This window comes from Peromyscus californicus, unplaced genomic scaffold (assembly GCF_007827085.1).
Source record: "Peromyscus californicus insignis strain IS unplaced genomic scaffold, ASM782708v3 Scaffold_24__1_contigs__length_46423439, whole genome shotgun sequence".
NCBI lineage: Eukaryota > Metazoa > Chordata > Mammalia > Rodentia > Cricetidae > Peromyscus > Peromyscus californicus.
In genome coordinates, this window is record NW_026294535.1 from 17,292,123 (window position 1) to 17,308,576 (window position 16,454).

Consider the following 16,454-nt stretch of genomic DNA (forward strand, 5'->3'; position numbering starts at 1 on the left):
TGGATCTCGCGCTGTAGACCAGGATGGCCTCGAACTCACAAAGATCTGCCTGCCTCTGCCTCCCAAGTGCTGGGATTAAAGGCGTGCGCCACCACCGCCCGGCCTTATTCTTTCAAATATGGACCACTTAGTTGGAGATTAACTCTAATTCTTGAGCTCTTTAAAATTCTTAAATTTTATTTGGAGTCACTATATAAAAGGATATCACCTTCAAATACCAAAATAGACATATTTGTCTAATAAATATATAATGTATTTATTAGATATGTATATAATGTACTAATATATAATTATAATAAATATATAATGCATATATGTATAAAAATACATAATAACCCTCCACAATACAGGGTTGATTTAGACACAAGTGTGACAGGAAGCTAATTAAAATACTTTGTTGCTAGTCAAGTCAAAACCATCACAATAGTCACAGTTCACTGAGTGCTTCATATTAAGTAGCAGCGTGGGCTCCAGGAACAAGCTGAGTCCAGGGAGCTGAAGTTAACAGTTCGCTCACATTTTAAAAGTTAGGAAGGTGGGACGGTGTTTGTCAAGGCCGCTGTGCTAGTTCAAGGAAGTGTGACATGGAATTTAAGATGCTATGGACTAACCATCATTCCTCTTCTGATTAACTACTCATGGGTCGTATGTTATTGTGAGTGCTGAGAGAATCTTGGTTTCTGTGGAAGAAGAAGCTGAGTGCATTTTTCTGGCATCTGAATGAAGCTCCTTTCATAAAGGCCCACGTTGTCTTTAATGGCGTTGCCGCATGTGCTCCAGCTCAGTTTAATTACCCTGTGTTCAACGGTTTCTAGGGACAAAGTGCTGTTGCTGGAGTGGTCGGTCACTAGGAGATGCAGAAATGAATGCCCATCCTGCCTGCAGACCCGACTTGCAGTTTAGGAAGCATGCAATCCACACAAGAGGTTGCATTCCATGCTGAATGTGTTACAGAGATTCCGAAAGACCACAGAAACACATACATGTATTATTTCCATGCTGTCAGGTCAGAGTAGGGGGGCATTGGAAGCATCCCTTGGGAGAAGCCAATAAAAGGGAAGGGAATAGGTCAGCGGTCACAAGGGAGCATGCAACAGTCGAGGACTTCTGTCTGTCTGAAGGTCTGTTAAGATCTCTGGCGGTGTTAATGCTCATGAGCAAGAGGCTTCCCAGTTTCCATCACTGGCTGAAAGCAATCCTTATCTTCCTGGTTCCTTCAGTTTACTTTCTACAATGCTAAGAAAGGAAATTAGACTTGTGTCTGGGCTCCTCAAAAGATTAGTCTTTCACTTGTCTTTATTAATAGCAGAAAGAATCGCAGAGTCAGCAAATTTGAAGCCTCCATGTCTCCTCGTTGATTTTATAATAGCCTTCAGTTTCGGTTATTTTTAATTTAAAGTAAGTATGTGTGTAAATGTGTGCATGCGCGGGCACACGCTCACATGCTATGTGGGGGTGCCTGTGGAGAACAGCTCTAAGATTCCCCCGAACTAGAGTAAGTGGCCTCTGTGTGTCCTGGGAACTGAACTCTGATCCTCTGGATGAACCACAAGGGCTCTTAACTGCTGAGCCATCTCCCAAGCCCTTTCGTTTTCACATGAGTGCTGCTGTCACTTCAGCATTCTGTTCCGGAAGCTTAGGCTGTATTTTAGGAGAGAAGATGACTTTCTGTGGAACCAGCTTTGGAGATAGGACAGTGCTTTTATCCTAAGACCGGCTGTTTCTTGAGCTACCTCCTTGTCCCCCTGTACTTGGCAGGAGACTCTGTTTCTCCTTTACAGAGACTGTGAAATCCTTGAGGACAGAGCCTTGGTCATGGGATTTATTCAGATGCCTTTGGGACTGATAGAAACTTCAGAGAAAGCAGATTAGATGAGTTGAATATTAGTGATTTCACCTGAAGTACCACAACATGCTTAAGTGGTAATGTGGGTCGGCGGCTGTAATGGAACCTGTAGCAAGAGAGTAATACTCTTTAGTAGATGTAGGCCATGATGTTATATGAGTTGCCAAGAGAGTCCTGCAAAGAGATCCGGGTGATGCCCTCATTTAGGATGTTGTAAAGATTTAAAAGGCCAGTGAATTTGGTTAGAGACCTGTGAGAGCTAAGTGATAATGGTGACTAGAAGAGACAGTTGTATAGAGAAAGGTGGGGGCTAAAAGCCAACCTGAGGTCATTAATCACTGTAATGTCATCTCAGGAGTGTGTGGACTTCAGGACGGATCCAGTTGCCAACCTCACGGTGAGAGTTGGGAATGAAGTTGTGTTGAGGAAAGATGCTTTTCCGAGGCGTGGTAGAAGGAGATGAGACAGGATAGCTTGATGGGTTAAGAAAGTCGAAGAGAGGCAGGCTTTTCAAAGGAAGAGAAAGAGATGGTCTTTTATGGAGTAGAATGTCTGTAGATATTGGCAAGGCCAAGGGAGTAGACCTAACAGAAAAGGCTTTGAGATGCCGGCTTGCCATGGCAGTTAAAGGAACGGCAGTGTGAGCCATGGAAGTCTTGAAATCAAAATCAGAATATTCTGGGAAGATGAGATGTGTCCGTGGGTTGTGTGTTACTAGGTCATGTAAGTTATTCATGAACTGGAACCTGGTTTTGGTTTTTTTTTAGACGGGGTTTCATGAAGCCCTGGCTGGCCTAGCATGTGTTATATAGACCAGTTGGGCCTCGAGCTCAAACAGCAATCGGCGTACCTCTGGCTGCCCTGCCTCCTGAGTGCTGGGATTAAAGGCATGTGCCGCTGTGTCCAGCCTTAAGAACATGGACCTGAGAGGAATGGGAAATGCGTGTGATCAGGGTGCATTGTGTGACATTTCCAAATAATCAACTAAAAAAAAAAGTCCTCAAAAACATCTTGCTGGGCAGTGGTGGCGCACGCCTTTAATCCCAACACTTGAGAGGCAGAGTCAGGTGGCTCTCTGTGATTTTGAGGCCAGCCTGGTCTACAGGGCCAGATCCAGGACAGACACCAAAACTACACACAGAAACCCTGTCTCGAAAAGACAAACAAACAAACAAACAGAGCCTGGTCTACAGGGCGAGATCCAGGACAGACACCAAAACTACACACAGAAACCCTGTCTCGAAAAGACAAACAAACAAACAAACAGAAAACCCAAAAAACTTTAAAAATTGTTTTTCAGTGGGTGTGGTGGGTCAGGCAAGCAAGAGGCAGAAACAAGAGGATTGTGTCCACCTCAAGCCACTCAGAGATACATACTGAGACCTTGTCTTCTCTCTCTCTCTCCCTCCCTCCCTCTCTCTCTCTCTCTCTCAACCCTCTCCCCCATTAGTTAAATGTCTTTTTTCAGTATTCCTTAAGCAGATGCTTTGTCTCTTCTAGGGTCACTGATTAACCAGATGGGTCTAGTAGGAGGATCAGAGCCAGTCACACATCAAGATAGATACTGGGAAGTTAGGTTTTTGAGGGAGACTGGCCGTGCTAAGGAGTGTGGTGACCTTAGAACTAGTCAGAATGTGTGACAAGATTCGGTAGACCTAAAGAGAGCCAGTGAGGACCGTTGTAGCAGAGAGGAACTCTGAAAAGCGCACAAGCCTGGGTGAGGGTTTGAATGGGTGGCACTGGCCTTCAACAGCAGTCAGCCTACAGACCAAAGTGAAGAGCAGCGATGTGTGGGGAAACCTCAGAGGACAGAGATTGGGAATATGTGCACAGCTTAGAGGCTCACTGGTGGTGTGGTGGAGTAAGCTACAGGTCAAGACTTTCCTAATGCCCAGACTTCCTGCACTTTACTGAGTTAACCATCAATCAAATGCTGCCTAATGTCCTCTTAAAATATAGCTTATTTTTCAGCCAAGTTACTTGAACTAGCATGAAAGTGAATATTGGTTTCCCAAGCTCCTCTTCAGTAACTATAGCTGGAAATTGCAAAAGATCATCCGTCCACAGTCAAACTACATACATAAAATAGAAACGAAGACCTGGAAAAGTGTCTCATCCTCTTAGCTTTGTGTTCAGTTTGGAAGGGCTGGGCCATGGGGTTGGGGATTTAGCTCAGTGGTAGAGCGCTTGCCTAGCAAGCACAAGGCCCTGGGTTCGGTCCTCAATTCCGGGGGTGGGGTGGGGGGTGGGTAGGTGGGGAATGAAGTGCTGGGCCAAATCTTTGGAATCTAGAATTTTCAATTAATAAAACAGAAAGCTCATGTTAATTTACAGGAAAGAGTTCGCCTCCCTGGGTATTGCCAACTTTATTTTTGTGAGCCTGTTCGGTGACATAATGAGCATCCTGTTTCCTTAAGCAGTTAAGTGTAGGTTCTTGTGAATTGACAGGATAGAAGCTCTTAAGAACTGAGTGGGCCGCTGGAGCAGCTGGTGTGACATTCAAGTGTTCATGTTGCCTCTTAGCCCTTGAACAGAAGGAAAAAAACACTTTTAATTTAGAAATCTCTTCCTTGACTAGAGCTGAAAATTTCAACACCAGAGAAACTAGAAAATGATGGAACATTTGGTTCTCATATTTAACCGGAGATATAGTATGTTCTTATAGTTGGTAAATTGCACAGGATTATATAAAATTAACTTTATTTTGGAGCTTTTTCAAAAGTCCCCCCACCCCTAGCCAGGCATCTTACTGTAAAAATGAAAGGTTTAAGATGCCTAAGTAGAACAGTAGGCCAGAAAAAAAACAAAGTATAGTTTATCTTAGAGGTGTGCACAGAAGATAGGTATCAAAATCAGAGCATTTTGTTAAAAATCAGTGCTTTAAGGTTAAGCGTTTTTAGTTTGAAAGAATTATTCACAGTATTTGTGTAATATGAGTCTTAAGTAGAAACATATCAATGTACCTGGTATTAAAAACCAAAACCGTTCAAGGCACCAGCTCCCAAAACATTTTTAGAAGGTAGTCTGCTTTAAGTTATTTCTGAAAATGAGGAATAGTAGCACAATGCAGCGTCATGAGGAATTCGCCCATGTTGTCCAGAAACTTTTGCATCAAGGTGGATATCCAATAGTTCTTGAGTCAGAGTTCAGGTCGCAGTTGCCTAAGAGTAGCGGCGACTTACCAGAGCAGCAGCAGGATGAGTATCCCCAGCATCCCAGAAGTTGTTAGGAGGGTCAATTTTCACTCTGTGCACTGCTTGACTGCAGAGGTTTCCGAGGTGGGACCCAGCAATCCCTGTTTTAAGAGGCCTACAAGTGTTACTCCTGGCCACTGCAATCGAGAAGCAGAGATCTGCGGTATGTAGAATTAACTTTAAAATGTATTGTGGTTTGTTGATTCAGTAGGTACATCCTTGCAAGATTAGGCCGGTCTCCTCAGAGATGGGGGTGTCACCAGTACACTGGATCAGATTCTACCAGATTGACCTTAAGGCAAACAGGTCTCGAGTTATCGTTCAGAGATCTGTGCTTTTGATCACTGACATTCAGAATTTTATCACACGCTCTTACGTGCTTTGTTGTCATGAACAAGTATCTGTGCTGGAAATGGCGCTATCTAAAGCCCCAGAGGTGTAGTTGAATGGCCAGTTGGTACACTTGCTTTGTTTTGGGCTGGCATCCACTTTTATAAATGAAAAGTTAATGGGAATAAGAGTTGCATTGGGGGGAAGACAAGGAAACTGATTTTTTTTTCACACTTTCTCTGAGCCAGACTGCTATAGTGTGTTTTAATTGAATTGTGACGTTTGGAAATAATAGAGAAAACAAACAAAAGTCTTGCAAATGAAACTGGCAAATAAATTTTTATTATCGAAAAGCCAATCTCGTTTATTTTGTGGCTGAAAACAGTTACCCTATCACCCAACCCCATCCCACTGATTCCCTTGACGATTGTTGGAAGAAGCCGAGCAAGCTCGGGAAAATGAAAACATGCTGCCAGACACGACAGTGTGGTAGGAGCAAGAGTCCAGCAGTGGAGGGATTAAAACAGCAGAAGCTTCAAGATTTGGGAGAGTGGCAAAGAGTAGCAAAGGTTGCCAGGAAGTGGAATAAGAAAGACTGTGCACTCTTCAGGTTCAGGAATGCGGGAATCACTGGTCACCTAGAAAGTAGTTTCTTGGGGGCACTGGAGAAGCTGGAGTGTGTAATACATTGGTCAGGAAGGGAGGTAAATAGGAACAGCACATTTCAAAGGATGATAGGGTTGGGGGCTTAATTAAAACGGCCTTTACTAGCTGAGAGTTTAGTGTCTTTGTTTCTTGGGAGCACTGGCTAAATTGATTCCTGTACTGATTTGATGTGTTTTTATTTGGCATGAGTAACTTTAACGGTTTATTCCTCAAATAAACATGCTTATCCTCCAAGCTTTATGAACTACTAAAACTCAGAACTGGTGCTTGGCCTCCTGTCAAAGATCTAGGACCATTGTTCAAAATCATTGGCAGTAGTCATGTATAATTCATTTGAGACTCCGGAGTGTATGTATGTATGTATGCATGCATGCATGTATATTTGTTTGTGAAACATTGTCTCACTACGTGCCCTTGGCTGGCCAGGGACTGTGTAGACCAGGCTATCTTGAACTCACATAGATTCTACTGCTGCTTCTTCTCTGTGGCTGGGATTAAAGATGACATGCCACCCCAAATAGCCTGGAGTACTTGGTAATTTCTGTTGTTCAAAAGGATTCAAAGGGAAGTAAAAATGATACATCTTTAATACGGAGATGACTTGAAAAGTCCTCAAATGCCAGCTTTCTGAGAAATCATAATGCACTTAGCGTATATTTTAAACAGGTTGTACGGTTCTGTCTTGTTTTTATTTGAATTGCCACTACTTTGTTGCAGAGCTGCTTTTTCAAATAGATCATAGCTCACGGCATAAACCAAGAGCGCTTCTAGTCAATAAACATTGAACCTCCAATATCACAGACACAGATGAGGGTTAAAAATCAGTAGGACAGATTCTACCCTGAGGTCACAGTTCACTGGGAAAAACCCAGAGAGGGAACTCAGATCGTTACAGCTGTGTGAAAATAGCCGTGACAAGTGACAGGCTAGGTCCTCTTCTGTCCTAATAATCGGCCCCCACCCACCCCCAGACATTGCTGAAGCCTTCATGCTGGGCTTAGAGCTCGACACAGCTGCAGCTACTTTTACAGTACTGCGTCTCTGCCTAGAATAGTCTTCCAGAAGAGGAAATGTAAATTACTGACCACAGTTAGAACAGTGTCCACAAATCTTTCGAGATTAATAAACCAGGCATTGTGAACAGAGCTTGTTTTCTGCTGCATCAGTTCTGTATAAATGAGATCCTCCTTGGTGAATTTTCGTGTGTGTGTGTGTGTGTGTGTGTGTGTGTGTGTGTGTGTGCGCGCGCGCATTCATTTAATAGGAATTAACTTCTGTGACTAAGAATATGGACTTTGTGTTCTCTAATATGAGTATGTTTTCTTTATGTCCTTTGAAAAAATATAAAACAGGAGTTCTGAGTAAAATTAAATTCGAGTCTTCCCTTGGTTTCCTAATTGATGTAGTGAGGTAATTTGGATATGCAGTCATTTGTAAAGGATTTTAAAATGTATGCTCTTCCCACTGTTACAGTTATACCTAAAGGGACTATGTAGACCAGGCTATCTTGAACTCACATAGATTCTACTGCTGCTGCTTCTCTGTGACTGGGATTAAAGATGACATGCCACCCCAAATAGCCTGGAGTACTTGGTAATTTCTGTTGTCCAAAGGATTCAAAGGGAAATAGTTCTTAAAGAACTATTGTAGTTGTTGAAAGATTTCAGGGTTTGGGGGCAGGAATCGGGCGAAAGGTGGTTTTTGCACTTCTGCAGAAGTAGCTCTGAAGTAGTGTGAAGGAGTGTAGTTTGTCTTGCTGAGACACAAGATAGCATAGCACGCGTCTGGCCTTGGTAAGTTTTCAGTGTAGGAGGCCGTCAGTCCAGTCTAGTTTGTAGTATTTATCTACCCACCCCCTCAAGGGACACTCTAAGGCAATGATTCTCAGCTTGTGGGCTGTGACCCCTTTGAGCATCACATGTTAGGTACGTTGCATTTCAGATAATTACATGACGATTCATAACAGTAGCAAAATTACAGCTATAAAGTAGCAACAAAATAATTGTCTGGTTGGGGGTCACCACAGTTTCAGGAACTGTATCGAAGGGTGGCAGCACTAGAAAGGTTGAGACCCACTGCTCTAAGGGGACATGGTTCAGGTTGTCCACACTGACTTGAATATAATTGAGGAAAACTGGGTGGGGCGGGTTGGTTCTTTAGTTTGCAAAGCAGCTCTCAATAAAATGCTAGCCACAGTAGAAACTGTTGCAGAGGTTGGTGACCCTTCTGTTAACTGACTGTGGAAGTACAAAGGAAATAGAATTGATTTTATGCTGACACATATGGATACATATATCCACACATGCTGAGAGAGAAGGGGGGGGGGTGAGAAAATGGAGTTCTCTTTACATGTCCTTTTGTGAGCTGAAATTCCAAATTGTTTTTGAGTTCTTTGATCTGTCTAATGGCTAAGTTTAGAGTACTGTCATTTCGCTGGATGGCAGGTAGACCTTCTTAACATTAGCACGTCGTAGGAAGTATACCCCGATTATGTGATTAGGGTTGATGCCTTACTATTAACATGATAATGCTGATTAATATGACATCAACACATTTAGCTTTTGATAAATTGGGCCTTTGTCTTTCATATATGCTAATGCATTCTTATACATCATATTTATACAGTTACATTTTAGAATTAAATATAGGATGATCATACATGTGTGCCAATTAAATTTAGCCTCATTCCCATCTGTCTGTTTGGATCCTCATCCTGTTATCTAACATTTGCTGATTATCCTGCTTTAAATTTTATAGATTGAATAAATACAATTTTCACATCTTCAGCTCACTGCATACATTTAGAATCATTAAAGAGTTGGGAACTCCATTTAAAAGGAGGTCTTGTTGCTAATATTCTAAGTTATATCAGCACATGTTTCCTGTTTTACCTACAGGAATCTCTTGTTGGTATATATTAAAGTCATTTCATGGAGTGTTTTATATGACTCCATATTTCATTCCATAAGTTACTTAGCTCTTCTCCTACATTTCTTTTAGTTTGTGTAAAATGGTTTTTAAAAATCTGATTACCTGTGTTGAATCTAGATAACTTTCATACAACTATAGTCAGAAGTTTCTCCGGTCTCGCAGCCACTTATAAAATAATCATCTAGAGGCTTAATATTATTTACACACTGTATGGTCTATGGCAGGCCTCTTGCTAGCTAGTTCTTATATCTTAAATTAACCCATTTCTATTAATCTGTGTTTTACCATGTGTTCCATGTTTTTACCATGGTTAAACATGGCTTCACCAGTTTGCGGGCATCTTGCTGCTCCTTTGGTGATGGTCTCTACTCTGCCTGGCTAGCTCAGTCAGTAGAGCATGAGACTGTTAATCTCAGGGTCATAGGTTCGGGCCCCACTTTGGGTGCCACTTTTTACAACCAATCCACGTAAGTCTGTTAAATGGGTAACAGAATTTGTTAAGATATAAATTGAGGAAATTCACTCACAGATACAGAATGGAGTAGACAATAGCAAAAGTTGTCCTCTGATCTGACTGGGAGCGAATCTACCTCTTAGGCAGGAGCAGGGAGAAGGCCATGTGACCCTTCTCCAACTCCTTATAAGAGGTCACATACAACAGCAGGAAGCATCACCTCCCTTGCGCCTCCGTATAGCCTAAGGTCATGGGCGGAACAAATACCACTACATACAACTTCCCCCATGTTCTTTAAATCAGTTTACCTTCTGAAAGGAATTGAGATTGTGCGTTGACAGTGCAGTCTCTGAGCCTCACTTAGCAGGTGGACTTCACAATCATCCTTGTGTGTTCATTTGTATCTCTGCCCATTCCTAGGAAAGTATTATGTGTGGTAAGAATCTACCCTATCCCCTCATTTGAAGATAGTAGCTATTTTTGGCATGTGCCAGGCTACAGCATCTTTTTCTAGAAAGCCTTAGACTACCAACAGTGACTTAATCAGAAATGTCATTTATTCTGGCCTAAATTTTATAGGCTAAGTGTTCTACACAGAGTTGGGTATTTTCTTTAAGATACCACCTTTCTGAGGTCTCAGCTTCCACTTAACATTTTTTTTCCCTCTTAAGCTTTTAAAATGGAAGGTGAAATTTCTTTGAAGAACAAAGAGGATCAAAATAGATGATCTGGTTTCTGTTGTATTTGAATCCAAAATAGTTTGTCTCTTACATGACTATAATTTTGAGGCTAACAAATAAAGGCCAAGAGTTAAGGCATTTTTGTCAGTTTGATGAATGAATAAATAAAGAAAAAAAATAAGAGAAGGAGATAATAGATAACCTAGAAGTAGAAAACAGCCTGATGTGTAATTTGTAGATCATCGGTAATTTGGACAGGAGCTCCCTTGCAGTTTTTGTGCTTCTTTTGAATATCCTTTTCTCAAACTGTTTATTTAGTGTAGTGGATCATGCTCCACCAAAGGCTCTGTGATTATAAAATAATAGTAAACTCAACTTCTCAAAACTATTTCTTGATAAATGGTTGAGAAAATCCAGGACAGGACAAACTGTTTTTTTTAAAAGAGCAGCTTAAACGATGCCTGAGGACTTGAGAGGCACATGTTCATCCATGCATGTGTGCATCTATCTATCCATCATCCAGCCTACATGCCTTCCCTATTGGATCACGTAGTACCAGGTGATCATAGCAGCTCTGTATGCTTCTCTCAGATTTAAGTTGAGTTAGAAGATCTAAGCTGGTAGCAGCGAGGCACACCAGAAGTCTCACTGCCAGACTGTTCGGGTCTCATTCACATGTCTGAAGCAGGGAGAGCATGGGGAAAGAGTTTTCTATGGAACCCAGTTCAGATTTAGTAAGCACTGGGAAAGGGCTGTTGAGGTGACAACGGAAATCCAGAGCACTGTCTGTTGAGTATTGATTTGATTATAGGAATCAGTGTATTGGTGTTATTTGACTTTTTTTTTGTGTTAAGCCAACTAGGTCCATTGTGACCTAGTAAATATGAGGATCGAGGGGAGGCAGCATTGTCAATGTAAAGAGCATGGCATGTCATTTCTACCCCCAGCTCAGCTATTGTCCTTTTCTTACGGGCACCCAGTGAATAACATGCTTTGATTTCAGTCTGTTGAGAGAGCAAATATTGGTACCTAAGAATCAAACATGTAAGTGCTGCTATCGCTTCCCCAAACAAGCACGTCAGCAGGCTGCCTTCTTGTAGACTAGTGCAGCTCCTCTTTGCAGAAGGTGACCTGTCTCAAATATCTTCAGAGTGTTGAGAATAAGTGACTCACACAGTCAGTCTTAAATGGAACATCTGCATTACAACACACACACACACACACACACACACACACACCACCACCACCACCACCACCACCACCAGCAGCAGCAGCAGCAACAGCAGCAGCAGCATCTGTGGACATCTGCACAAGATCAGCCCCTGCAACTTTTCACCGTGGATAGATGGGGCGTGACCAGGAGGCTATGAGAGCTAATACTGCTAAGGGCTTTTGCAGGGGAGAGGGCGTCATTTTCTCTAATAGAGCAAATAGCCACTGGGGGACTAGGTGAGAGAGAGAGGAAGGATTCAGAGGGCAGGAGAGGGGATACCAGAGGACTAAAACTCAAAAGATAAAATTAGTGATATTACTGATGAAAGCTAAATGGAAGGTGATTTTGTGGGCAGCAATGGCATTCTAATATTGAGCCCAGAATGGCACTTTGCCTCCACTCCAGGCACTTTGAACAACAGTGAGCCTTATAACTTGTAAGTCTTCTCATTAAATCTCAGTCTAGAATATACGAACCATGCAGCCATGCCATTCTTTAAAAAAAAGAAAAAAGAAGGCAGAAAGGCTTTTAGGGAAATACCTCCAGCAGAATCAACACTTTCATGGCGGTTGGTGGGATCGTGGACCAGGAGTTACGGAGGAAATCTCTTACAGACACCAGGGACAGATGGACACACATGCCTTTATCCCAACACAGACAAGAATCTTAATTATTTTATCTCTTAGGATAAATAATCCATGTTATGGTTAATGTGATGTTCTAGCCAACAGATTTTGAGTATGGAAACTGACAATTATCAAACAACTACACTCTAGGTTTTTTTTAAGTTGGCTGTTATGATAATTGATGTGAGTAGGTGGGAACCCACTTGGCCTAGGAGATGAGTAACATGGCAGTAATTGGGCAAGGGTAGGGTTATGAAGTGGGCGGAAGGAGGCAGTGACAGGAAATGCCTCCCAGAATCCATCACTATATTCTTGCAGATTCAACCCAAGGCAGACCAGCTTTCCTCAGCACAGCAGGTAGAAGAGCTTTGCTTTTCCAACCAGCTCCCATTCCAGTAGTTCTCAGGATGCTCCCTGAGCAGAGAGCACCTGAGTTGTCTGAAAACTTGATAGAGATGTAAGCTGTGGAGTACGTGCTTAATTCTACTAAACTTAACACTCGTGAGGTGTAGGCCCCAGCCGTTTGTTTTTATAAACAGCCCTCCAGTGGATGACTGCTGGAGTATGTGGACCACAAACCATGTGGACCACAAACATACATCCTTCTATCAGTTTTAGAGCTGAAAAGTACTTGCCAGTGTCTTTCCAGTTGCCAGACATTTTATTAAATATTTGGAGAGTTAGATTGCTTGAGAGGCAGAAAAGTTGATGCAGTTAACTGAAGTTTGACCATGAATGCCTTTAAAAAGAATGTCGTGGTAAAATGTCCAAGGGTTGGCTGAAGGTGATGTTATCATAGGAGGATTGAACGGGACTCGGTCACTCACTGAAACAGTTAGGGATGGAAGTCAAAGACGGAAACAGTTAGGGATGGAAGTCAAAGACGGCACAAGCTCAAGCCCAGGTCATCAGGATAATGGTGGTCGTGGAAGGGTGTAGTAATAGAGAATGTCATCAATCCAGTCTTGAGCGTGTTAGATGAGAATCGACAGGTCATTTTTAGGTGAGTTAAAAGAAGATGAATTGAAAGTACAGTGAAGAAATTAAAACGTTTCTCACACTTTTATTATCTACCTCATTTTTTGACATTTCTATATTTTAGTATTATGCTCATTCTTTTATTGTCTGTCATGGTCTGCCATAATTCTTGACGCTAAGCCTAGAGTAACCTGGAGATAAGTTAGATAAGCAGTAAGAAAATGAAGTCACAGGGAAGGTTAAGGCGTAGAAAGCAGTGTTAGGTAGACAGAAGACCTGAGGTGGTAACATGATGGGAACTGTACGGAAGAAGCTTTAGAAAACCAAAGGACGATGGAGCCGCAGAGTAGTCAGGAACAGTGCAGAAACTGTGTTTTCGGTTTATTAGGCTTTTTGTGCCGTCACAGGCTGTTCCCTATGAGTAGGTTTATTAACAAGCTTTCGTAGGCCCGTGTATAAGAAAGAACTCTGGCTTTGAGACCATTCAACTTCAGATACTTCAGCTTTTGAGTTAGCTGAAAACTCAGTTTGCCGAGACCTGACTTTTCGGGATAGAGTAAGAAATGGTGGTGTTTCATTTTAATAGTTAAATGAGGCCGGGCGGTGGTGGCGCACGCCTTTAATCCCAGCACTCAGGAGGCAGAGCCAGGCGGATCTCTGTGAGTTCGAGGCCAGCCTGGGCTACCAAGTGAGTTCCAGGAAAAGGCGCAAAGCTACACAGAGAAACCCTGTCTCGAAAAACCAAAAAAAAAAAAAAAAAAAAAAAAAAAAAAAAAAAAAAAAAAATAGTTAAATGAAAGGAAGAATTTAAGGCAGCTAGCGCAAAGTTGGAACTAAGCGCTTAGAGCTAAGCATTTCAACAGTAACTTAATTCCTAACACACAAGCACACAGTTCAGTCATGCTATGCAGTTTCATTAATTCTTGGGTTCTAATGACTAGATGCACACTTTTTATTTAGAAGTTATACTGTGATCCGAAACCATGGCTCACAGTATGTATGATGAGTGTACTTTGTTTAGCTACCGGGTGGCATTTTAAAAATAGGCTTACGTGCATGCATAATACTCTTGAGGATGAGCCATTAACACCTAAATATTTTCTCCTTTCAGATGTATGCATCTCAGGATTGAGGGGAAGAAACAAGTCATGGGCCAGCGGTCAGGATACTTCTCTGGGAATTGTTGCTGCTGATACTACTTCACAGAGTTCATACAATGAGTGTTTGGTTTAAGGAAGATTTTCATATTTAAAAGATTTTCATCTTGGAAATATATCAAGTGAAAATTTCATTCTCTTGGGAAACATTTTCCTCCTAATAAATTATACTTGTAATGGGCGACATGGCAAACAACTCCGTTGCATATAGTGGTGTGAAAAACTCTTTGAAGGAAGCTAATCATGATGGAGACTTTGGAATTACACTCGCAGAGCTGCGGGCTCTCATGGAGCTCAGGTCCACAGATGCATTACGGAAGATACAGGAAAGCTATGGAGATGTCTATGGAATTTGCACCAAGTTGAAAACATCTCCCAATGAAGGTAAGTTTTATTGTGTGCTGTTTAGTCACTGGTGCAGAGAATGCTGTTTATTCAGCTCAGATGGAAACATGGTGCTCCTGTTGTCTTGGCCACTGCACGATTTTAGCAATGAGTCCTCAGATTGCTACTGTGAGAAACTGTTCACGTCTGTGTTTCAGAACGGTGAGCTGAAATATTTTGCCCTCCTGTCTACATTAGCACTCCAGTTGACGATAACAAGCTTGCCCTTCCACTGGAGATGTAGAGGGTGGAACTGAGAGTGGTACCCCCCGGGGGATTCAGTGGAAATAAACTGCTCACTAGCCTTCATTCTGCCGATGGCTTAAAATAGTCCTCCCTTCCAGTAGCCGTCAAAGCTATTGGAGCTCATGGGACTTAATCTAAACGTCTAATAATCAGTTGACAAGGTCTGAACACAAAATTTTAAATTAGATAGCATTAAGTTTTTCACTTAGTAAACGTGTGTGGTCAAGTTATGTTGAATTTCCCTCTGTTTGAAAAGGCTTTAGTTTTGTGAGTTCCTTTGTTTTATGGTATGAACTTTGCTGTACTGTGACCTTTGAAATGAACTGACAAAATTGGGGCTTTTATATATTGATATTATTGTTCATAAAGTGAAAGATACAGAGTTTGAAGAGAGCACTCCCAAATTACAGGGAGGAAAGTGAACAAATAAATATGTAGTAGGATCGTATCACATGCTTAAAAGAAAAGTTCATGGAAAGGGGAAGGCAGAAGTGTTGAAGGTGCCTGTATTAGACTGTGTGACAACTTAAGGAACAGCTCTAGACAGGAGGATAAATGTTCAGTGCATGCAATTTATCTTAGTAAGATTGGGAATTTTTTATTTTAAAATACTGTATTGGTATATATTCCAAAGCCAGTTATAGAGAAATTATGAAGGCTGCTTTTCTCAGCATTTTCATGGCATTACTGCTGAATTATGGCATTATTACTTAAGGGAATACCAAAAGGTAATTGTCAGAACTATTCAAGAATTAGAAGTCATACTAAATTCAAAGATATTTGTCTAGTTGTATGTGAGTTGCTCACTACTGATTGTGGTAGGTAGGCCCTTTGAGTTCCGTGACGTACCACAGTGTTAAGGAACTCGGTATCCATGCTCACACATGCCCTAAAACAATGTCATCTCACTGCCTGAGGTCTTTTCTGCAAGGTAGCTCAAGATTTTTCTGTACCTTTTTCACGTCAGAACTACCAGCAACATAGACTTAACTGTTGTTATACCTTAGTAATATGATAAAACATGAAGCTTTTCATTAGGCAAACATGATTTGAGAGTACTTAAGCTTTTGACATGCTAGATTATACTTTAATGTGCTGTTCTCCATTAGTGGGTTATTAATTTTCTTTACCCATATGCACTCAATTTCATCTAAAACCCAACTGATGAATGCTTCATGATCAGCAAATTAGTAGGAAATATTAACATTAAAAAACCCTCGTCACATACATTTGTTCAGAAAAGGCTTAGTGAGTGGCTAGGGATGTATGTAGCCCTGTAGCAGAGCATTTACCTCATGTGTAAAATCCATAGGTTGAATGTCCAACCTTGCAAAAGGTATACATTGAACTTCAGTTACAGATGTACAATTGATTGCCCTTCCCTAACCATATTTCTGTATTTTGTTGCTATGAGTTACTACAGTTTCTTTTATTTTGAGTAATATTTTACATTGATTTTGATTTAGTTAATGAATTAATTGGAATTTTTGCTTCTCATAAATTCCGGGAAGAAGTGATTATTTACTCTTGACAGTGTGGGAGAAGCCATGAATGGTCTCTAGAGAACCGAGTTAACACTTAACATTTTATCTTTATTGTTTGTGCTTTGGGGCATTAAATGAAATTATGCATTGTTTTTCACTCTTCTAAATTTTACAGAGTTCTTGATCATGTTCTTCATGATACTGTGAATTAATGTTTGCTAAAATTTGTACAAACTGGTCTTTACAGTTCATATATAAATTAATT

General features: G+C 41.3%; 1 protein-coding gene across 6 annotated transcripts in view; it reads left to right on the forward strand.

Moving 5' to 3' along the window:
- Atp2b1 (ATPase plasma membrane Ca2+ transporting 1) overlaps positions 1 to 16,454 on the forward strand; it is a 111,859-nt gene that overhangs the window by 39,811 nt on the left and 55,594 nt on the right. For all 6 annotated transcript variants that reach the window (XM_052753195.1, XM_052753199.1, XM_052753200.1 and 3 more), the window contains exon 2: positions 14,030 to 14,459. In XM_052753195.1, coding sequence (XP_052609155.1) covers positions 14,252 to 14,459 — 208 coding nt within the window. In that variant the 5' untranslated portion in view covers positions 14,030 to 14,251. The remainder of the gene's footprint in view (positions 1 to 14,029; positions 14,460 to 16,454) is intronic.